The following is a 25,085-nucleotide window of genomic DNA, read 5'->3' as shown; positions in this document are numbered from 1 at the left end:
CCCATAACCCGGAAATAAACGCAGAAGTCAAAAACTTTTTTGGCATAATGCGCTGGGTGAGCAGCTTCATAGGAATGAACGGAAGCAAAGGGGCGGAGCTCTATCCAGTTCATATAATACATCCATGTCCCCTTCATACTGTGACCCTGAGGTGGGAGGAGCCTGTGGTGGGAGGAGCCTAAACGTCAGCACAGCTCATGTTGTCACAGCAGCTTGTAACACAAAAGCACTCCCATTGTTCTTCCAAGCGTGCTGAGCAGGAGGAATGGCGTCTCAGTGATGTGACTGCACCTTCAAGCTCTACGACATGAGCCAAAACGAAACTATGCTCTGAACAGCATCTACAGAAAAAAAAAAGTTGCCTGAACTGTGAGTAGATACAACGACAAGGAGACTATAAGTTTTTTGTTTTTTTTCTCTCTCCCTTTTTTTTTTTTTACTTGAGTTTTCTGACCCTGATGAGCGACTGGTTTGCCCCGCGTAACTCGACCAAACATTTTTCTTTGTCTCTGATGGACTCTCTCACACACTCATTAAAATCATTAAATCCGACTTACGACCTGCCCCCAAAAAGAAAAGAAAAGCAGTGGGCTCTTCTTACCTCTGTCACCTTTACTCCTAATTGTTGCTGATTTGAAATGAACACTGACCCCGCCATTGCGATGCATTCGTATGCTCGTAGTGCGCTAGAAAACCAACTTGGAGTTTTGGATGGATTACTCAATCCCGAGAGGCCATCTACAATACCAGATGGAAACACTGGAGATCGACGGCCAGGGAAGAAATCCAAAAAACCGCAAAATGAATCTAAACACGATGAACAAACTGTATCAAACGCTGCTTTAATGCTTTAGTGATGGAGAGAATTGAAAAAATGCAGGAGGAATCTCTCTTGAAACCACCGTTAAAGATAACACACAAACAATTAAAAGTGTTACTGACTCCCTGGAGTTCCTGGGGAAACAGGTGGAGGACGTGACTCTCCAAGTGGACACCCTGCAGAGTCATGTTGAAACACTGGAAAAAGAAAACACGGTGCTCCGTGACAAATGGAATACCCTGGAAGCCTACCAGAGAAGATGGAACCTCCGAGTGGCCGGGATCCCTGAACGGACCGGAGAAGACGTCAAGAAAGTCATCATCGACATCCTCGGCCAAGTTTCTCCTGACATCGCCCAAGAGCTGCACTTTTCTCTGGACATTGGACCCCGCTCTCCGGACCGTCACTCCAGTCGCCGCATCATCGTGCAGTTCCTGTCTCGTACTCACCGGGACAGGAACTGGAGAGACGCGAGAACATCTACGCTGCTCAAGGACAGAAAGATCAAAATCTTTGAGGATTTGACCCAAGACACGAAAGACGCAAGGAACAAGCTGTGGCCGCTGGTGGAGCAAGCGAGGAAAGATGGAAAGAAGGCCGGATTCAGAGGCTCCCATGCTCTCATTGACGGTAAAAGGATCACTGTGAATGATTTGAACAATGACACTTAGTACATAGACTGGACACAGGTGGCACAGCTTCCACAAGAAAACTGCTTCCCCTCATTCTCTCTCACCATCCTTTTTTCTTCACTATTATTATTATTTACTTATTTATTTATCTATGTTTTTTCCCGTGTTTTGCCCAGTTAGAAACTATTTAACTTATTCAAGCCAAAAAATTTTTTATATCTCTCTTGTTGAACTTGCAATAAGTTTTGTTTTTAAATTATTGTTATTATTATTCCTCTGTTCTATCATATAATTTTCATGAACACACATTGATCTTTTTTTTCTCATTATTATTATTTTTCTTATTTACTTTTTTATTTATTTTTATTCTGCTCTTTCCTAATTACTTAATCATTTTACTTAATGTTATTTAGCTGCATTATAACCAATGATAGTAATTGTGTACATTACTTGTGTACATAGCAGTGCATATAAATATTTGAAATGAATGTATGTTATCTAATACCTGATTTAAATCATGGCCTTCATGGGCAATAAATGAACTCAGTCTCTCCCTTAAATTTACCTTAATTAAACTCCCACAGGGGACCTGGCATTGTTTTATGTTTATGCTTTTGATATTTGTTGATTGCAGGAGACTTGGAAATAGAGGCCGTAATTATGAAGAGAAACATTAAGGCTAATCTTGTTTTTCTTAATTATCTGTATACATTTTTGTAATGTCTTTATCACTGATCTCACTTAATACCAGAGGCTTGCGAGGTAACTTAAAACGTAAAGCTTTGTTTTTTATTTATCAAACAACAAAAGTCTGATTTCTGTTTTTTACAAGAATCACATTCGATCACAGATGATATTAAATTCTGGAAAAATCAGTGGGGAAATGACATGGTTTTCGCATGGCTCAGAACGATCAGCAGGAGTAACCTCCCTGAAAAATACATTTGAAGGAGCTACATTACACTCAGAGAGTGACTCAGATGGTAGGTTCATTATGCTTATTATTAAATTTGATGACCTTATAGTCCTTCTGGCCAATGTATATTGTAGAACTTTCTAGCAGTTGCCCAGCGCGTACAGTGCGAAATCAAAGGACTATTGTCATCAAAGCAGTCGTCATCAAAGCTTTGATGACCAAAGTGCTTCTTGTATGTAGCAAATCCTTTATTTGTTCGTCACCTTCTGTAAATGATCATCAGAACCTGTATGATTTGCCTGTTTACAACCTATTAAGTAGTCTATTAAGTTGTGTTTGGAATAAAACCTCTGAAAGACACTCGAGTTGTCCGCCATACTTGTTCTGGTCGCCCTTTCCAGAGGGTAGTTTATTGAGCTGTAAGGAGCAGCTGGTAAAAAACTGGACAGTTGTAAACCGCTGTCGGAATCGTTGTCGAAGAACACGGTGCCGAGCGGAGAGCACCCGTCGTTGGAGAACACCAAAACTGGTAATGACCTCTTATTTGATACTCTGGAATCACGTTTTCTATATTGGTTCTCTAAATATCCAAAACTGCTGTTTATTGTTGGTGGAGATTTCAATATTACAGTTGATGACTCTGTAGATAGATGGCCTCCAAAAAATAGGACAAATTCCCCATCTAATGTAATGTTATTTATGCAGAAGTTCCAATTAGTAGACATCTGGAGAAAAAATAATCCAATTACTAAATCCTATACATGGGCCAACAAAACTGGCACCTGTAGATCACGAATCGACTACTGGTTAATCTCAAGTAGTCTAGATGAAAATAATATTTCTGTTAACATTTTGACCACCCCACTCACAGATCACAAAACTATAAATCTGCAAATTAATCTTAGACCTAATGCCAGCATTACCCACCGGAATTCATATTGGAAACTCAACAACTCAGTTTTAGTTGTTATAGTTAAAGTTATATATAAAGTTGTTATAGAAAAAATGCACTTTCTAATACAATCTTACTGGCATAGGGCCTTAAATGCTAAATGTTTTCTTAATAACTGGGAACTAATGAAATTTGAGATAGCAAAATATCTAAGGGAGTATGGCTCATCCTTGGCTAAACTAAGAAAAGAGGAAGAAACAAAAGTGATTACCAAAATTGCTACTCTCACTCAGTGTGTGCCTGAAGACCTGTCAGAAGATGACAAACAAGAATTAACTGAACAGCAGCTCAAGCTAGATGAAATGTACAGTTAAAGCAGAAGGAGCTTATGTGAGATCCAGTAAACAATGGCTGGAAGAAGGGGAGCAAAACACAGCATATTTCTTTAGAGTGGAAAAGTCACACAGTAGAGCCAACTGCATTCTAAAACTCAATATTGATGGGACTGTCACAGATTATCCACAAAAGGTTTCCAGTCACTGTTTAATTTTTTACAAGAACCTGTACAAATCACACTATGATGAAAACGCTACAGATGACTTTTTTGGATATCTTTCTTTGTTAAAACGTATCAGTGATGACCAGAGAGACATCTGTGACAAGCAAGTAACTTTGGAAGAAGTCAGTTCTGCCATTCAGCAACTTAAATTAAACAAGTCTCCTGGAACTGATGGCTTAACATCTGAATTGTATATAACATTTGCTGATAAACTTGCCCCCTTCCTACATGGTGTATTCACTGAAAGCATCCATAACCAAACTCTTCCTCCTACCTTATACCAAGGGCTTCTAACACTTATCCCTCAGCCTAATAAGGACCCACTCTGCATAGATAACTGGAGACCAATCTGCCTCCTCAATAATGATTTTAAAATCCTAGCTGGAATTTTTGCCAAAAGACTTAAAGCAGTACTGGATTACATTATTGATGAAACGCAAACAGGTTTTATGAAGGGCAGACATATGTCCAACAACAAGACTTGTCCTAGATCTTATTGATTATGCTGATTACTGCCCTGATGACAGCTTTATTTTATTTCTGGACTTTCGCAAAGCATTCCATACCATTGAACACAAATTTATGTTTCAGGCATTACAGAAATTTGGCTTTGGTAAGTACTTTTGTTCAGCAATTGAAACTATGTATGAGAAAGCAAATTGCTCAATTAAAATGCAGACAGACACTTCTCCACGTTTTGATTTAAGTTGTGGAATCAGGCAGGGTTGCCATGTGTCACCATATTTATTTTTGATATGTGCTCAGCTGCTCTCTGCCCTCATCAAGCAGAGCCCCATCAAAAGGATATCTATAGCAGATAGGGAAAGCGTCGTCAGTCAATTAGCAGATGACACTTCTTTTTTTTTTTTAAATGCCTCACAAATTTCTGTTGCTATTAATCGAATCTCAATTTTTTCGAGAGCATCCGGACTTCACCTGAATATAAGTAAATGCGAACTGCTACCACTCAAAAACTGAAATATTTCATCTATCTCCAACATACCTGTAAAAGAGTCTGTCACCTATTTGGGAATCATCATCAACAAAAACACAAGCAACAGATGCTCCCTGAACTTTAACCACATCATAGAAAAAACACAGAAAAAGTTTAATTCTTGGCTCCAGAGAGATCTTTCCCTTCAGGGCAGAATTTTTTATCTAAAGCAGAGGGCTTATCCCGGCTCACATATACAGCTATATGTCTGGACGTAAACAAACAGACCACCTCAGCTATTGACAAAATTTTTTATAAATTTGTGTGGAAAAACAAAATCCATTATATTAAAAAATCAACCTTAATGAATTCTCTTGAAAATGGAGGTTTCAACTTTCTTGATTTTTCCACTCTTAATAACACATTCAAAATCAACTGGATCAGACAATTTATCAGAAACCCAACATCAATCTGGAACTTTATTCCTAATTATATATTTTCCAAAATCGGTGGCCTTAAGTTTCTGTTACTCTGCACCTACAATATTGAAAAACTTCCCACAAAACTAGCCAACTTTTATAAACAGATACTTCTTTCCTGGTCTTTGATTTTTAAACACAACTTCACCCCTCATAGATATTATATTTGGAATAATAGGGACATAGTATACAAACACAAATCACTTTTCATAGAGAAATGGTTCACCCAAGGCATAATTCTAGTAAGTCAACTTTTCAATCTAACGGCACATTATTATCATACTCAGAACTCTTAAATAAATATACACTTCCTATACCTCCGAAAGAATATGCAATAGTATTTGATGCGATACCCTCCGTGTGATTATGTTATTGAAAAATGTTACGTTGCCCGAGTCTGACCCCTGACCTCTGGAGCCTGTACAGACAGAAGTTGGTCGAATCTGCTTTTTGACAAAACATAACAAAAAACCTTATTGTACGGGCATTATTTCAAAAAGAAAAACGTCAGTACTCCCAACGTTGTGTCATACTGGAATATATTCACAAACCTGATCTGGAAAAGCATATGGTCCCTTCCCTACAAATATTTTATTACAAATAAAATCCAAGAAGTATCCCTCAAACTCATTCATCGTATCTATCCCTCTAATCTATTTATGCAAAGATATAAAAAAAGACATCAACGAACTCTGCTCTTTCTGTAAACAAGCTCCAGAAGATCTTCACCATCTCTTTTGGTCATGTCATTACCTGCAGATTTTTTGGAAAAATTTAACTACTTTCATCTGTCAACACATTGACAGAAATTTTGTTCTGGACTATCAAAATGTATTGTTTGGTTTTCTTTCAGTCCCGTTTTCTCATTTAGACCAATATTATATCATTAATTTAATATTGTTTTTAGCCAAAGCTCATATCCATAACCGTAAATTCACCAATCAAATACTTTGTACTCACTGTCTCAAAAAAGAAATCCAACAATACATCAACATGATCAGTCAGTCCGAAAATAAAAAAGCCATTAAGACTTTAGTAGTATTCTCTTTGTTTCCATGTTTTTGAAATAATTTTGTGTTTCTCTAAATGGAATTGTATTTATTTTTGTCCTCTCCAGCACTTTTTGATGTTTTATATCTTCATTCTGTTACCCTATTACCCCCTTTTACCGCGTCTCCCGCCATTCAAACAGTAGAACAAGGAAGTAGCTGCTGTACTAACTGAAGAGATCGTACTCGTGTACTCTGCGAGTATGTACTCCAGTCGTACTTCAGTGTGTACTTCAGTTGTACTTCAGTATGTTGACGGCCTACGAATATACATGATGACATGAATGTTTTGATTTGAGCATTTATGGACAGTACATGAGTACTTGTACTTTCTAAACCTTTAAGGCCGAAGTAAATTTACTGAGTACTTGTACTTGTACTTTCTAACCCTTTAAGGCCTAAGCAATTTTTCTGAGTACTTGTACTTGTACATTCTAACCCTTTTAGGCCTAGGTAGTTTTTTGGAGTACTTGTATATTCTAACCCTGTAAGGCCATAGTAGTTTTTTTGAGTACTTGTACTTTCTAACCCTTTCAGGCCTAAGTAGTTTTTTGGAGTACCTGTACTTTCTAACCCTTTAAGGCCATAGAAGTTTTTTGAGTACATGTACTTTCTAACCCTTTAAGGCCTTAGTAGTTTTTTGGAGTATTTGTACTTTCTAACCCTTTCAGGCCTAAGTCGTTTTTTGGAGTACTTGTACTTTCTAAACCTTTAAGGCCATAGTAGTTTTTTTTGAGTACTTGTACTTTCTAATCCTTTAAGGCCTAAGTAGTTTTTGGAGTACTTGTACGTTCTAACCCTTTAAGGCCTAAGTAGTTTTTAGGAGTACTTGTACTTTCTAACCATTTAAGGCGATAGTAGTTTTTTGAGTACATGTACTTTCTAACCCTTTAAGGCCGAAGTCTATTTTCTAGGTGTCTCCTAATGAACAGAGTACATGTGTGAAAACATCATGTCTATGTGAGTACTTTGATTGTCATGGTAAATGGAGTTGATCATAAACACTTCACATGTGTAAATATATCTAAATATATATATATGTAAATGTGTTACTGCTGAAGAGGATGAAGATGCAGAAGCAGAACTCAATGACAGAGGTTTTAGTCTCATTTGGCTCATGTTGACACCATCTGTGTTATTTGTATTTTCTCACTTTTATATCACCAGGTGGCGCCATTGAGCTCTTCATGTTTGAAGGCTTGTTGTTCTGCTTGGAGAGTTTCTATGGTGTTGTTGATGCTGGCTGGGTTTGGTTTGGTTTGTTTTCTTTTTTGGACAAACATTTTTGCCCACAGACCTGGGGTCTGTTTCACAAAGCAGGTTTAGTGAAAACTCTGAGTCTGTTAACCCTGAAATGAGGGAAACTCTGAGTTTTTCCGTTTCACAAAGGGAGGTAAGTCAAACCAGAGAAAGAGGAGTAACTCTAGCCTGTTTCACAGAGAGAGGTAACTTAAGCTCTCGGTCAGTTACCATGGTAACATGCTCTTTGAAACTAACCTGGTCGGGAGCAGGTTTTTCTCCACAAACCTTGAGTTTCTCTCTGTCTCCGCCCTCTTTCAGACACACACGGTATTTGATTTCCTCATTCATTCAGTCAGCAGAGTTTTAGCGTAGTATAGTTCTGCGTCTGTTCTGCGTCTACATTAGAAGTTATATTAGGTGGAGACTATTTTCACTACCATGTCCTTTTGACAGTGATCACCTGTCTTACCTGTTTGAACAATGTTTTTATGTTCCATATTAAACTGCTGCCAACTGCGCTTCTCCCCCGCGGGATTACACCTAAATAAATAAATTAATAATCTACAACTCAAGCAGTTTCCCGCTGTAATATTATTGTGATTGTGCAAAGAACGACATTTAAACTTACGCATTGACTCGAGCAACAATGTTCTCCCACACCGTCTCCCTCTCTTTTGCTGCTTTTACACTTCCTTCTAAAAACTTGCTCAAACTCACCGTATGAGCGCATTAATATTTCCAACTCCAGTGGGTGAAGAACGTCACCCTCCGCTTCCCCGTTGTCATGGTGACTCGTTGAAATGGGGCTCCATTCATACTGTCTTTTTAGACTTGTGGTGCACGCGCTTTTACTCGAGGTGAAACTACTCCGAGTTGAACAAACTAACTCAAATCAGCTGTTTTGAAACTGAAAACTCAGAGTTTCCTTTCTCAGAGTAGATCAACTCAGAGTTCAGGGTTAGACTCAGAGTTTGTTGAACCTGCTTTCACCACAAGTATAAAAAGACAGTATGAATGGAGCCCCGTTTCAACGAGTCACCATGACAACGGGGAAGCGGAGGGTGACGTTCTTCACCCACTGGAGTTGGAAATATTAATGTGTGAGTTTGAGAAACTTTTTAGAAGGAAGTGTAACAGTAGCAAAAGAGAGGGAGACGGTGTGGGAGAACATTGCTGCTCGAGTCAATGCGTAAGTTTAAATGTCGTTCTTTGCACAATCACAATAATATTACAGGGGGAAACTGCTTGAGTTGTAGACTATTAATTTATTTATTTAGGTGTAATCCCGCGGGGGAGAAGCGCAGTTGGCAGCAGTTTAATATGGAACATAAAAACATTGTTCAAACAGGTAAAACCTCGGTATAATCTCATGAGATTCACCTCATTTTGATCATGTTTTACATTGTGTTAATAAGTAAATATGAAGTGACTGTTTGACTGTACAGCTGTTTTATCCCCAACATAATGATGTTTTCACACATAAATGACTTCTCATTTATATCATGTTCAAGTGCTCTGCATCTCCGACGTTCTATAAAAAACTCCCATTTGTATAAAAAAAGAAAAACCGCAGCGCAACACACAATTTCTGCTGTGATGTGAGAGCGTGACTCTGGTTGTTAATGTTGTAAATGTAAGGACGGATCAGGTTGTGAATGTAAATGATGAACTGTGACGTGAAACGTTGCTGCTCAAAAAGAGAAGTGTCTGGAAATCTATGCGCAGTCTGATAATCATGTCCCGAAGAATATTTAATTCTCTGCACAGTAATGCTGCACCTTCATCCACAGGATCACTGTCAAAAGCACATGGTAGTGAAAATAGTCTCCACCTAATATAACTTCTAATGTAGACGCAGAACAGACTTCAAAACTCTGCTGACTGAATGAATGAGGAAATCAAATACTGTGTGTGTCTGAAAGAGGGCGGAGACAGAGAGAAACTCAAGGTTTGTTGAGAAAAACCTGCCAGCGAGCAGGTTATGTTCACGGCGTATGTTGCCAGGGCAACTGACTCAGAGTTAAGCTGAACTGGCTTTTTGAAACCGAAAAACCAGAGTTTCCCTCATTTCAGGGTTAACAGACTCAGAGTTTTCACTAAACCTGCCTTTTGAAACAGGCCCCTGAACTACAACTACACACAACAGGTACTAACACACACACAGTAACACACACACACACAGTAACACACACACACACAGAAACACTCACACACGCACACACACAGTAACACACACACACAATAACACACGCACACACACAGTAACACACACACACAGTAACACACACACACAGAAACACTCACACACACAGTAACACACACATACACAGTAACACACACACACACAGAAACACTCTCACACACACACACAGTAACACACACACACAGTAACACACACACACACACACACACAGTAACACACACACACACACACACACACACACACACACACACACACAGTAACACACACACAGTAAGACAGTGTCTCTGTGCAGGTTGAACAGATTGTGATCTGGCTGACTTCCTGTTGACTGTGTGAACAGTAAACTCGGTGAAACACAAACAACACTTTGATGTGAGGATAGAAACATGATTTACTGGATACACAGGTCAGAAGAAGACTCAGAAAATCAGCAGAGATTTAAAGAAACAAACGATACTGAGTCGATGTGTGAGTATGAACAACTATTCTGTGTGTGTAAATTACATTTTATTCATGATTTAGATTTTTGGCTTCTCACGATCATAAAAAGATTATAATCGTAGAAAAACGATTAATGCACCGCACGGCGCGGTGTGTATGTAAATTTATATGCTAGAAAAACACCTTGAATGCACCAGTGTTACGTGCAGATGCAGCTAGTGAGGGACGTGTGTGGATCAATAATATGAGGAGAGCACATTTGAAAACACAACAGAAAGGTAACAAAGGTAGGACAATATCAGTTAACTGCAAACACTTTGGCTTCAATTTGACGGACGTCCAGTAAAAGTGAATTGTTTGCAGTTTCTGGTGCTGTCGTGTTGTTGCCCCTGAAGGCAACACGACCAACTTATTCAGTCACTTAAAGTTCAGTCATAAAGTGTCTATGACCAGGCCATAAAGCTCGTCAGTCAGCACCAACACAGTCCTCTATTAAGGACACTCTTTACAGTGCCATCCCATAATATCCCACCACGTCCACAGACATCAAGAGATAACAGAGACTATTAGTGTGTTTTGTCTGTTGTAAATTTTTGCAAGTTGTGCAGCAGTTCAAGTAGATTGGTTATATTTTGTTTTTATTGCTATCATTATTTTAATTTACTATAATTATTATTATTGTTTTGTTTGTTACTAATGCATTTCTGGCTGTTCTTTTAAATTATATTTAAAGTTGAGTTTTGGTGGTTCAATAAATACTCTGAATATTGTGTCTATTAATCATGATTTCAATATCAGTCAAAAATAATTGTGACTAATATTTTTGCCATAATGGTTCAGCCCTAGTTTAAACATGTTAGTGTCATTGAAAAACATGTTTTTTCCCCCAAAGATCTTTGTCATTTTAGTTTTACATATATGATCTACATACATAATACACTTTGCATGTTTTCTTATCCTTTATAACCAGACAAAATGTAAATCATTTTATTTGTAATTTTGTATTTTTAATGTTTTAATGAATTGCTTTCCAAATGGCGCTGTGGGAAAGGCCACACAAGCCAACATCTGACAGGGAAAATAGCCAATACTGCAGCGTGGCACCTGGGGAGGTGAAACAGTATTGCGCAACAAATGGGAGGTGGGACCACACTGATTATTAATGGATATTTCGCACACTGTTTTCAGGTCATTTGAGAGTTGTTTTGAGGCTCCCATGTTGTCACTCTACAGAGAAGATGCAAAGAGGAGAAACATTTACAATTGACCTCCTTAAATACTCTTTCTCATGATTGGATTCACCTGTGTATGGAGGTCAAGGGTCACTGAGGTTACCAAACCAATTTTGAGTTCCAATAATTAGTGCTAAAGGTATTGAAATTAATAAAATGACAAGGGTGCCTAAATGTATGCACATGTCTAATTTTGTTTAATAATTCTTGCAGACTTTCTGTAAATCATATAAACTTTATTTCACTTCTCAAATATCAGTTTGTCTCCTATATGATATATTTAACTGACATTTCTTCCAAACCAATGCTTTATAAAGGAAAATCATCAACATTTACAGGGGTGCCCAAACTTTTGCATACCACTGTATATACACACCTCACTAAAGCTAAATTAAATGGAAGCACAACTCAATGTCTTGACCTTATTCTGTACTTTGTGGCAGAAAGAAGTCAAAAGTATATACTAAAGTACAAGAATAAGCTGTAGTATTAAAGTACTTATTCTTAGACTTTTGTTTATACTTTTCAGTTTAAACCAAGTTTACTTCACTATAATATTCTGAAGTTTAGAAGATATTAGGGGTGCAACGGATCAAAAAACTCACGGTTCGGATCGTTCCTCGGATCAGCAAAAAAAAAAAAAAAAAATAATAATAAATAGAAAAATGAACATAAGTTTTGTCTTCTCGTTTATTAACACTTTTAAATTTCAATTAAAAATTCAATATTCAATTAAAATATATAAAATCAACTTAAAGTGCACAAGGCATAATATCTTCTTTTTCAACACAATTAATGAAAAACAACCTAAAGTTGCAACAACAGAAGGTATCTCCTTCCTTCCTTCAAATTCAAATTCACCACATGTGCAAAACAACCTATCTGTGGGCCCAGTCCTGCCTCATTCACTGCATATATTTGTATTGTATTGTATTTATTTATTTTTTGGGATTATCAGTTGTGACTGGGATATTAGTAGTGGACCTCTTTATCTTACATTCCTCCACTGCCTGAGTCAGTACCTGCCTATGTCAGTACCTGAGTCAGTACCTGCACAAGATGAGTGTCTGTGTGACTCTCATAAAGGGGGCGTGTCTGCAGCACCGGACAATAGACGTTGCTCGGGAAAGTTCATCCACAACTTTTTTCTTCTCCTGCTCATAAAGATCACTGAAGTGTGTGCGCGACAGGATGTTTAAATGCTGCGGTGATAAGCGGTTGTTGAGCAGCTTTCGTTTTCACTCATGTCAGTGAAACACCGGTGATGTCGCTTCAAATATGTCTTTCTTGTGCCACAGTGTCTACACACCGTCACGGTTTTCCCCCAAAACGGGGGATTTAAATGACGCGGGGCGTTCAAGCTCCTCCGTTCCTTCGCCATGACCACGCTGTGACTGAACATGCGCACAAGTTTGTTTTTTCATAAATCAATCCGCGGATCATGCGCGTGCCGAACCGAAATAATTGATCCGTACGGATCACGGATCAATGATGATCCTTTACACCACTAGAAAATATAGATAAACAGTCAACTTTCTCTCCTCCCTCTCTCCTCCTCTCTCCACCTCTCTCTCTCCTCCTCTCTCTCCTCCCTCTCTCCTCCTCTCTCTCCTCCCTCTCTCCTCCTCTCTCTCCTCCCTCTCTCCTCCTCTCTCCTTCTCTCTCCACCTCCCTCTCTCCTCCTCTCTCTCCTCCCTCTCTCCTCCTCTCTCCTTCTCTCTCCATCCACCTCTCTCTCTCCTCCTCTCTCTCCTCCCTCTCTCCTCCTCTCTCTCCTCCCTCTCTCCTCCTCTCTCCTTCTCTCTCTCCTCCCTCTCTCCTCCTCTCTCCTTCTCTCTCCACCTCTCTCTCTCCTCCTCTCTCTCCTCCCTCTCTCCTCCTCTCTCTCCTCCCTCTCTCCTCCTCTCTCTCCTCCCTCTCTCCTCCTCTCTCCTTCTCTCTCTCCTCCCTCTCTCCTCCTCTCTCTCCTCCCTCTCTCCTCCTCTCTCTCCTCCCTCTCTCCTCCTCTCTCCTTCTCTCTCCACCTCCCTCTCTCCTCCTCTCTCTCCTCCCTCTCTCCTCCTCTCTCCTTCTCTCTCCACCTCTCTCTCCTCCTCCTCTCCTCCTCTCTCTCCTCCCTCTCTCCTCCTCTCTCCTTCTCTCCTCCTTCTCTCCTCCTCTCTCAGATGGATGATGTCGTGTCAAGAGTCTCCCGTCTTTTACCTCAGCTGGTCTCTGGTGGTTGGGGGCGTGGCCTACCTGTGTCATCAGCGGCGTGAACACACGGCGTACGGTCGTTACACGTGTGAAGGTGTTCGCTGCTGTTCAGCCAAACTGGGCTGGTTCCTGCAGGAGGTTCCGTCTCTGCTGCTGCCGCTGCTGCTCCTGCAGGAGGAGGAGGATCTGGATCAGACCGGGCCCGGGACCGGGAGGACGCTGCTGCTCTGCACCTTCATGCTTCATTATTTCTACAGGTCAGAGTCTGTAAACCACTCACTCTCCCACACCAAAGTCCATAGAGAAAACCAGTGATTTTAGCTCACAGGGACACAGGAGCTGCTGGTCCTCTGCTGCCTCGTGTGGTCACTTTGTGTCACTGAGTTAAGTCTATAGTAAATATTTTAAAAGCTGAATTCACTAAAATCAGACATTGTAACAATCAACAACTACTTCGGTAAAGTTGGAAAGATATTCACAGATTCGGACTTTCGGCTTCAATAGCTTGTAAACGAAACGTTCTATAAACACAAGCGTAGTCTCTTCTCAATCAGAATTGTTCTCAATGAGCTACAGTAACATTTTCATCCAACAGACCTGAATTCCGGGCTGGAAGAATAACATTATTCTCTATGCACAGCGAGACGAGTGTGAGGCGAGTGTGAGGCGAGTGCCCAGGGACCGTCTACAAATTGCAACACAAGAGCAAGATGCTGCAAACAAAAACCAATAACTCCACTGTTATACAGTACAGAGACTCCAAAATCACTACACACACCAAGGGTCTCCTCATGGTCATACTCCAAGAGCTGTTTTGTCAAAATGTGCCTTTTTTGAATATTGGTGATTTTTTATTGGTATAAATCAGTAATATCTACCAATAATAATCAATAACTCCACTGTTATACAGACTCCAAAATCACTACACACATCTTTGGCCTCCCTATCAACATACTACACCTGCTAATTATGGAAATGATGACTTGTCTCACTACACCTCTTATTTTGGACAACATTGTTTTTAAACAATTTTGCTGAATTTTTCTGTGAAATAATTTTCAATCACTTTGCCACTGTACATTGTAGTCATCAAACTCACCTCAGTCAATGATGACCTTCCCATGGTCACACTACACCTCTTATTTTGGACAAAATTAATTCTAAACAATTTAGGTGAATTTTTATGTATGAACTAATATAACCAAATTACATTGAACGAGCAGTCATCATATCACATCAAAAAACTGTAAATGGCTTTTTAGGGATGGGGTGGTCAATATTCAGGTTGTTAAAAGAGGAACATTACAAATTACCAGTTGAGTGGCAACATGTTATCATTACAGGGTTGACAGTCAGCTTAACCAGCTTTGTAATTAACAGTTTATGACTGTACTAAGTTAAATGCATATACAAATATAGTTCTGTGCTTATAGATACAAAATGACCCATGAGTGCAACTACATTATATGTACTTACAGTATATTACACCAACAACCACACTGAACTTGGATAGAGACAAAAACACTTTTATAGATGGTTTTGGCAATGCATTTCATGATTTTTTTTATGCATGGGAATGCAAGTCCAAAAGGCTGTAATAGTTTGGGGCACAACCTCTGCCATCTCTTCACTGTATGATTTAAGCAGCACCCATGCATGCTGCCCAGACCACAGGCCAAATTTTAAACAAAATTGTTTATAGTTGTTTATAGAGGTGTAGTGAGACCATGGTGATGACATATTTTGTCTGTGCTGATTTTTAAAACACTACGATTAAGAGGAGTTAACCTATTGATTTTTTCCCCCAATAAAATATATATTGTAAATAGGCCAAGTCATCATTTCCATAATTAGCAGGTGTAGTATGTTGATAGGGAGGTCATAGATGTGTGTAGTGATTTTGGAGTCTGTATAACAGTGGAGTTATTGATTATTATTGGTAGATATTACTGATTTATACCAATAAAAAATCACCAATATTCAAAAAAGGCACATTTTGACAAAACAGCTGTTGTAGTATGACCATGAGGAGACCCTTGGTGTGTGTAGTGATTTTGGAGTCTCTGTACTGTATAACAGTGGCGTTATTGATTAATATTGTTAGATATTACTGATTTATACCAATAAAAAAATCTCCAATATTCAAAAAAGGCACATTTTGACAAAACAGCTGTTGTAGTATGACCATGAGGAGACCCTTGGTGTGTGTAGTGATTTTGGAGTCTCTGTAATGTATAACAGTGGCGTTATTGATTAATATTGTTAGATATTACTGATTTATACCAATAAAAAAATCTCCAATATTCAAAAAAGGCACATTTTGACAAAACAGCTGTTGTAGTATGACCATGAGGAGACCCTTGGTGTGTGTAGTGATTTTGGAGTCTCTGTAATGTATAACAGTGGCGTTATTGATTAATATTGTTAGATATTACTGATTTATACCAATAAAAAAATCTCCAATATTCAAAAAAGGCACATTTTGACAAAACAGCTGTTGTAGTATGACCATGAGGAGACCCTTGGTGTGTGTACTCATTTTGGAGTCTCTGTACTGTATAACAGTGGAGTTATTGATTTTTGTTTGCAGCATCTTGCTCTTGTGTTGCAATTTGTAGACAGTCCCTGGGCACTCGCCTCACACCCGTCTCGCTGTCACTGCGCATAGAGAATAATCTTCCAGCCCGGAATTTAGGTCTGCTGGATGAAAATGTTACTGTAGCTCGTTGAGTACACAATTCTGATTGAGAAGAGACTACGCTTGTGTTTATAGAACATTTCGTTTACAAGCTATTGAAGCCGAAAGTCAGAATCTGTGAATATCTTTACAACTTTACCGAACTTCAACAACTCCTGTGTGTGCTGTGATGTTAAAATCACTGATTTTCTCTATGGACTTTGGTGTGTGTGTGTGTGTGTGTGTGTGTGTGTGTGTGTGTGTGTGTGTGTGTGTGTGTGTGTGTGTGTGTGTGTGTGTGTGTGTGTGTGTGTGTGAGTGTGTGTGAGAGTGGTTTTTCCTGTATAGGAGAGTCTTTTGTTGTCGACAAACATTCCTAACATTCATGTCAGCACATGATGAAACTTTAACTGACATCATGTGACCATGAACACACAGTGACAGGGTGTGTGACTGTGGAGAGTGATGGTGACCTCCTGACCTCAGTGAACTCCTGACCTCAGTGACCTCGTGACCTCAGTGACCTCAGTGACCTCCTGACCTCAGTGACCTCACTGACCTCAGTGAACTCAGTGACCTCAGTGACCTCAGTGACCTCCTGACCTCAGTGACCTCACTGACCTCAGTGAACTCACTGACCTCAGTGACCTCCTGACCTCAGTGACCTCCTGACCTCAGTGACCTCACTGACCTCAGTGACCACCTGACCTCACTGACCTAAGTGACCTCCTGACCTCAGTGAAGCTCCTGACCTCAGTGTCCATGTGTCTGTCAGGAGTTGTATCTACGCCCCCCTGACCAGAGGGAGGCCCCTCCCCCTGAAGACGGTTGTCCAGGCGACCATCTTCTGCTCAGTCAACGGTTTCTTGCAGAGTCATCACCTGCTTCACTGCACACACTTCCATCACAGCTGGAGCAGCAGAGTGAGGCAGACTGGAGGTCAGTCACATGACTCACTTCACCTTTGACCCCAGCACAGCTGTCCACACTTGAAGACATGTCCTGTCTGTCCTGTCCTCTTTACCTTCAGGTCTCCTTCTGTTTGTCCTCGGTCTGAGCATCAACGTCCACAGCGACCACATCCTGCGCAACCTGAGGAAACCTGGAGAGGTGGTCTACAGGATCCCCTACGGTACTGAGACCACATCACCATTCACACTAGATCCTCATTCACACCTGATTAACACCAGATCCCCATTCACACCAGTTCCTGATTCATACCTGATCCAGATTCCCACCACATCCTCATTCACACCAGATCCAGATTCATACCAGATCACCATTCACACCACATCCTCATTAACACCTGATCCTCATTCACACCAGGTCACCATTTACACCTGATACAGATTCACACCATTTGAACAGTGTCCCACAGAGTGAACAGGGTCAAACTGGTCCTGGACTTCCTGTTTCCTGTTATAGGTGGGATGTTTGAGTTTGTGTCCGGTGCAAACTTCTTCGGGGAGATCGTGGAGTGGTGTGGTTACGCTGTAGCGGCGTGGACCTTCCCCGCCTTCGCCTTCGCCTTCTTCACCGTCTGCTCCATCGGGCCCAGAGCGCTCCACCACCACAGGTGCGCGACTAACTGCTGAGCCACGCTCTGTGCGTCACTAACTGCTGAGTCACACTCTGTGCTTCACTAACTGCTGAGTCACACTCTGTGCTTCACTAACTGCTGAGTCACGCTCTGTGCGTCACTAACTGCTGAGTCACACTCTGTGCTTCACTAACTGCTGAGTCACGCACTGTGTGTGACTAACTGCTGAGTCACACTCTGTGCTTCACTAACTGCTGAGTCACGCTCTGTGCTTCACTAACTGCTGAGTCATGCTCTGTGCGTGACTAACTGCTGAGTCACGCTCTGTGCGTCACTAACTGCTGAGTCACGCTCTGTGTCACGCTCTGTGCGTCACTAACTGCTGAGTCACGCTCTGTGCGTCACTAACTGCTGAGTCACGCTCTGTGTCACGCTCTGTGCGTCACTAACTGCTGAGTCACGCTCTGTGTCACGCTCTGTGCTTCACTAACTGCTGAGTCACGCACTGTGTGACTAACTGCTGAGTCACATTCTGTGCTTCACTAACTGCTGAGTCATGCTCTGTGCGTGACTAACTGCTGAGTCACGCTCTGTGCGTCACTAACTGCTGAGTCACGCTCTGTGTCACGCTCTGTGCGTCACTAACTGCTGAGTCACATTCTGTGCTTCACTAACTGCTGAGTCACGCTCTGTGCTTCACTAACTGCTGAGTCATGCTCTGTGCGTGACTAACTGCTGAGTCACGCACTGTGTGTGACTAACTGCTGAGTCACGCTCTGTGCTTCACTAACTGCTGAGTCACGCACTGTGTGTGACTAACTGCTGAGTCACATTCTGTGCTTCACTAACTGCTGAGTCACACTCTGTGCTTCACTAACTGCTGAGTCACGCACTGTGTGTGACTAACTGCTGAGTCACATTCTGTGCGTCACTAACTGCTGAGTCACGCTCTGTGCTTCACTAACTGCTGAGTCACGCTCTGTGCTTCACTAACTGCTGAGTCACGCACTGTGTGTGACTAACTGCTGAGTCACGCTCTGTGCTTCACTAACTGCTGAGTCACACTCTGTGCTTCACTAACTGCTGAGTCACACTCTGTGCTTCACTAACTGCTGAGTCACGCACTGTGTGTGACTAACTGCTGAGTCACATTCTGTGCGTCACTAACTGCTGAGTCACGCTCTGTGCTTCACTAACTGCTGAGTCACGCTCTGTGCGTCACTAACTGCTGAGTCACGCTCTGTGCGTCACTAACTGCTGAGTCACGCTCTGTGCGTCACTAACTGCTGAGTCACGCTCTGTGCTTCACTAACTGCTGAGTCACGCTCTGTGCGTCACTAACTGCTGAGTCACGCTCTGTGCGTCACTAACTGCTGAGTCACGCTCTGTGTCACGCTCTGTGCGTCACTAACTGCGTCACGCTCTGTGCGTCACTAACTGCTGAGTCACGCTCTGTGCGTCACTAACTGCTGAGTCACGCTCTGTGCGTCACTAACTGCTGAGTCACGCTCTGTGCGTCACTAACTGCTGAGTCACGCTCTGTGCGTCACTAACTGCTGAGTCACGCTCTGTGCATCACTAACTGCTGAGTCACGCTCTGTGCGTCACTAACTGCTGAGTCATGCTCTGTGTCACGCTCTGTGCGTCACTAACTGCTGAGTCACATTCTGTGCTTCACTAACTGCTGAGTCACGCTCTGTGCTTCACTAACTGCTGAGTCACGCTCTGTGCGTCACTAACTGCTGAGTCACGCTCTGTGCGTCACTAACTGCTGAGTCACATTCTGTGCTTCACTAACTGCTGAGTCACGCTCTGTGCTTCACTAACTGCTGAGTCATGCTCTGTGCGTGACTAACTGCTGAGTCACGCACTGTGTGTGACTAACTGCTGAGTCACGCTCTGTGCTTCACTAACTGCTGAGTCACGCACTGTGTGTGACTAACTGCTGAGTCACATTCTGTGCTTCACTAACTGCTGAGTCACACTCTGTGCTTCACTAACTGCTGAGTCACGCACTGTGTGTGACTAACTGCTGAGTCACATTCTGTGCGTCACTAACTGCTGAGTCACGCTCTGTGCTTCACTAACTGCTGAGTCACGCTCTGTGCTTCACTAACTGCTGAGTCACGCACTGTGTGTGACTAACTGCTGAGTCACGCACTGTGTGTGACTAACTGCTGAGTCACGCTCTGTGCTTCACTCACTGCTGAGTCACATTCTGTGCTTCACTAACTGCTGAGTCACACTCTGTGCTTCACTAACTGCTGAGTCACGCACTGTGTGTGACTAACTGCTGAGTCACATTCTGTGCGTCACTAACTGCTGAGTCACGCTCTGTGCTTCACTAACTGCTGAGTCACGCTCTGTGCGTCACTAACTGCTGAGTCACGCTCTGTGCGTCACTAACTGCTGAGTCACGCTCTGTGCTTCACTAACTGCTGAGTCACGCTCTGTGCTTCACTAACTGCTGAGTCACGCTCTGTGCGTCACTAACTGCTGAGTCACGCTCTGTGCGTCACTAACTGCTGAGTCACGCTCTGTGCGTCACTAACTGCTGAGTCACGCTCTGTGCGTCACTAACTGCTGAGTCACGCTCTGTGCGTCACTAACTGCTGAGTCACGCTCTGTGCATCACTAACTGCTGAGTCACGCTCTGTGCGTCACTAACTGCTGAGTCATGCTCTGTCCCAGAGGCTCACCTGAGGATCTACTTCCTGTCTTCTCCACAGAGACTACCAGCAGAGGTTTGAAGACTATCCTCGCTGCAGGAAAGCTCTGATCCCCTTCATACTGTGACCCTGAGGTGGGAGGGGCCTAAATGTCACCACAGCTCATGTTGTCACAGCAGCTTGTAACACAAAAACCTCAGTGTCTGTGAATAAAGTGGAACTGAACAAACCCTCTCAGAGTTCAGTCAATAATTACACTGTTAAATTAATACATGAAGTTAAATATTTAAAATGTGAAAATAATAACAATATATATGTATTTAAGTATTTTATATGTTCATTTATCAACAGTCTGTAGGTGGCGGTAATGAGGCTTAAGTACTTGGCGTCTCCCGCCATTCAAACAGTAGAACAAGGAAGTAGCTGCTGTACTAACTGAAGAGATCGTACTCGTGTACGCTGCGAGTATGTACTCCAGTCGTACTTCAGTGTGTACTTCAGTTGTACTTCAGTATGTTGACGGCCTACGAATATACATGATGACATGAATGTTTTGATTTGAGCATTTATGGACAGTACATGAGTACTTGTACTTTCTAAACCTTTAAGGCCTAAGTAATTTTTCTGAGTACTTGTACTTGTACATCCTACCCCTTTTAGGCCTGAGTAGTTTTATAACCCTGTAAGGCCATAGTAGTTTTTTGAGTACTTGTACTTTCTAACCCTTTCAGGCCTAAGTAGTTTTTTGGAGTACCTGTACTTTTTAAGTATGCTCCATCCATTCAAGTGAAATGTGTGTATTTGTATTATCCACTGCCTTTGTATCACTGCATTTATTCTATTCCCAATATTTGATTCTAATCTAAAGCCTGACCAGGGACAAAGACCGCACATTAGCTGAAGCTTCACATCTTATCTGCATCACATTGAACCATTTTCTGTGCTAATGTTGTATGTATCGTCTCTGTGAAAGAAACATTCAAATAAAATAGAAATATCATTTGAATTCTCCAGAACTGATCGAGTGAAAAAACAACAACAACGTATCTGAATGAGGTATTTTCTGTCTGTACTTTGATGATCATCAACCGTCCTCCTCAGGCCACGCCCCCAGGCGAAGCGCAGGTGGCACAGTGCGCACACGTCACCAAAACCTCACAGGCAGGTTACCTTAACTCTAACCCTTCCAGTTCCAGACACATTTAAATGCAATAAATAATCACAACAATCACTATTTAATGTAACTATCTGAATCAGCTATAGATATATCATCTATATCGATTGTCCCGTCGCCTCTGACGTCAGATCAAAGGCTGTTGGCACGCGTAATGGAAACTCAGCCTGACTGAATGAACACAGATGAAACCAGGGACGGACTGGGACTAAAAAGCCGTTGTGATGATCCGCTTTATTTATTTATTTACTTATTGACAAGACAGTCACTCATCCATTAGATCCATAGAAACAGCAGAACTCGCTCCCTGGCAGCTGTCAGTGAGCTGCAGGTGAGTCAGGAGGAGAGCGCAGCACCTTCTTTTTTTTTTTTACGGCAACATCCATAGTCCATAGTTTTCTTTGTTTGATACGTCAGGTAATGACGGAGCTGTCCAAAATACCGACGCAGGATTATAATAATAATAATAATAATAATAATATAAAAAGGTCCTATGAACCCGGGGAATAATATGTCATATATGCCTCGATCCCAGTTATCTGCTCATCGCAGAACGTCACTTTCTGTTGAGTGGCTTCAAATTTAATTCAGCACTTCCGTTGAGTCTGCTCTTTCTCCATGTGGACAACTCTTGACTAGTGCAAAATCCTCATTTAAATAGGGCGATCTTAACCACTTCTGCGCCTGTAGTCAATTGCGGCCGCAATCTTAGTAGTTCACCCGCAAAACGTAATCCTGTAGCGGGCGCAGTCTTTCTGCTCGCGCAAGCAATTTAGCGCTCGCTATTTGGAATCTTAGTAAATCAGGCCCTAAGTCTTTAAATCTCTTTGTTTTCAGAGATCATCCTGACCATTACCCAGAAATCACCACTTCAGAGGAATAATGGTGAGTTTGTTTTCTCAGTCAAAACACTGCATTTGTTCTGTATTTCTTTAAATATCCAATCTACACGTCTATTTCTAATCTTGTCAATGTCTTGACTATATTTTCTATTAATTTTTCAACTCTTTTGATGAATATAAGTCTGACTTTTAACAGAAAACACAAACAATTGTATAGTTGAGTCTAAACTTCAGAACAGTAGTGTGTGATTGCTCCATGTTTAGGTGGTCTGACTTGTTGCATAGAGGTTCCTTCACATGTGTTTTTATCTTTGACATTTTTGTATTTGAAGCACATGTTTTCTCTGTGCTGTGTGTTTGTGAATCGTCTCTGACTTTAATGTTCTGATGACACTTTCGTCTTTTGATTTCAGGCTTTTATTCTTTTATTCGCTCTGATCTCAGCAGCCGTCTGTGCACCGGTGAGTCGTCCAGGCGACTGCACTGATGTGTACGATGGAGGTTCTCTAAACAATGGTGTGCACACAATCTACCCAGGAGGACCAACGAAGCCTGTCCAGGTCTACTGTGACATGGGCTCTCATGAGGACAGTGTGAGATGGACTGTACGTATATGTTCCATCATCATTTGTACATTGTTATTCTATGAATCACTGAAGTGCTGCTCGTCTAACGTCATTGCTTCTCTACCACAAGTTCATGGAAGACTTTGTCTAAATGTGGTTGGTTGGTTGGTAGGTAGATAGATGGACATGTGGGTCAGAAGGAACTGTGATGATCTCAGTTTTACGACCTTATATCAGTGTCGTCATCATCATCTATCACCAAAACATTATTATTGATCGAGCTACAGCTGGTGATGGATTAGATTGGAGAAATTCCACCTAACACACAAATCTACTGCAGGTGATTCAGAGAAGACAAGACGGCTCTGTGGACTTTTATCGTGGATGGGACGAGTATGTATCTGGATTTGGACAAACATCAGGATCATACTGGCTGGGTAAGAGTTGAGACTTTAGCATTATTGCTACACTAATTGTTGAGTTTGATCACAGCTCTCATCAAATGACCTGAGTCAATCTGTCTGTCTTTGACTGTCCCTGCTGATCAACCTTGTCCTCCAGGACTGAAGAACATCCATGTCCTTACTCACAACAAGAAGAAGAGCTATGAATTGAAGATTGACATGGAGGACTTGGATGGCAACAAGGCCTGTGTCTATTATTCCACCTTCTCTGTGTGTTCGGTGCATGACGGCTACAGGCTGATCGTCGGTGGCTTCAGAAATGGAAGATGTGGAGTTGGTGGTGGTGAGTCTTAGTCCTTGTATATCTAGACAGAAAGGTGTTGATTGATCCAAATATTGATTTGATGCCAGCTCTGACAATTGGCTTCAAAACAACACCATTTTGGTACAGTACATATATACAGTATATACAGTGGTACAGTATATAACCAGCGGCATGTACAGCAGGTAATATGTCAAGAAACTGGCAAAGATGACGGACAGCTGTTGTTGCCCGGTATACCAAAACAGTGGAGGAAAAGCAAACAGTCCATTGTTTCAGCAGATCACCAAAGATCCACCTGGTTGATTTGTTTCTTTCAATCTTTCAGTGTTTTTTGGAGTCGAGTGAACGCAAGTTTATCAGAGAATTGAAAATGTTGATATTAAAAAAAAAAAAAAAAAAAAACTGCTAAACTAATTCATGATCATAATCATGATGTAAATGATAAAGATTCTTCTACATTTGATTTCATGAGCTGCATCTCAAATGAACCATCCTATTTTACCGTCACACTTTCTAATCTTTTGTTCATCAGTGCAATAAACTATTTTGATTAGTGAAAACATTGAGCCAGAGAATGGTGATCTCAATTCTAAGCAACAACAAACATGTGATTGACAGTTCTTCCAGAATGGTGCAGCCCTAGTTGAGATATCTCAGGACTGGAATAATGTCTGCTCTGGCTCTTTTCATACTCATGAAAAGCACCAGGGGGCAGTATAAGTGTGACAGCTTCTGCAGTATGAAGTAATTCTTTTACACTTTCATTTTTATTCAGGAGATTCATTGACTTACCATGATGGTATGAAGTTTTCTACATTTGACAAAGACCAGGACAAGGATGAATACAACTGTGCTAAGAGATACCTCGGAGGATGGTGGTACAACAGATGTCACAGGGCTAGTCCTAACAGAGTTTGTGGCAACACAGAGCACGGGATCGGAATCAACTGGTCGACTTGGAAAGGATATAATTATTCTATGAAGTCGATCACAATGAAGATCCGACCCAAACCGTGATGTCAGAGGTCACATGCTCTGCCTGGCCAATAATCAGTCACACAGTCGTCTTTTGTAGTTTGACCAATATGAGTTTGTTGATTATTTATTTTTCCTTAATACTAAGTGCCACCTCTTAGTATTATAATCATAGATGATATTATTATAATTGTAATCATAAATATTATTATTATAATCATATATAGTATTATTATTATCATATATAGTATTATTATTATTTATCATATCAATTATCATAGATATTATGATTATTAACATAGATATTATTAACATAGA

General features: G+C 41.2%; 2 protein-coding genes across 2 annotated transcripts; both read left to right on the top strand.

Moving 5' to 3' along the window:
- Nucleotides 1-13,571: 13,571 nt before the first annotated feature.
- On the top strand, nucleotides 13,572-20,608 carry LOC310935219 (3-oxo-5-alpha-steroid 4-dehydrogenase 2-like; the record flags this gene model as incomplete). Its single annotated transcript, XM_083899072.1, has 5 exons — nucleotides 13,572-13,852; nucleotides 17,048-17,211; nucleotides 17,303-17,404; nucleotides 17,698-17,848; nucleotides 20,542-20,608. The coding sequence occupies 5 exons, from the start codon at nucleotides 13,572-13,574 to the stop codon at nucleotides 20,606-20,608; spliced, it is 765 nt and encodes a 254-aa protein (XP_083755198.1).
- Nucleotides 20,609-21,558: 950 nt separating this feature from the next.
- LOC310935218 (microfibril-associated glycoprotein 4-like) lies at nucleotides 21,559-24,809 on the top strand (the record flags this gene model as incomplete). The annotated part of the gene is made up of 5 exons (XM_083899071.1): nucleotides 21,559-21,606; nucleotides 22,911-23,090; nucleotides 23,404-23,500; nucleotides 23,625-23,810; nucleotides 24,568-24,809. 5 exons carry the CDS (start codon nucleotides 21,559-21,561, stop codon nucleotides 24,807-24,809), a joined length of 753 nt encoding a protein of 250 aa, XP_083755197.1.
- Nucleotides 24,810-25,085: the final 276 nt, after the last annotated feature.

Source organism: Microchirus variegatus (assembly GCF_963457635.1).
Source record: "Microchirus variegatus genome assembly, chromosome: 12".
Classification (NCBI taxonomy): domain Eukaryota; kingdom Metazoa; phylum Chordata; class Actinopteri; order Pleuronectiformes; family Soleidae; genus Microchirus; species Microchirus variegatus.
The sequence above is the reverse complement of the archived record's forward strand: the minus strand, read 5'-3'. Positions and strand labels throughout refer to the sequence as shown.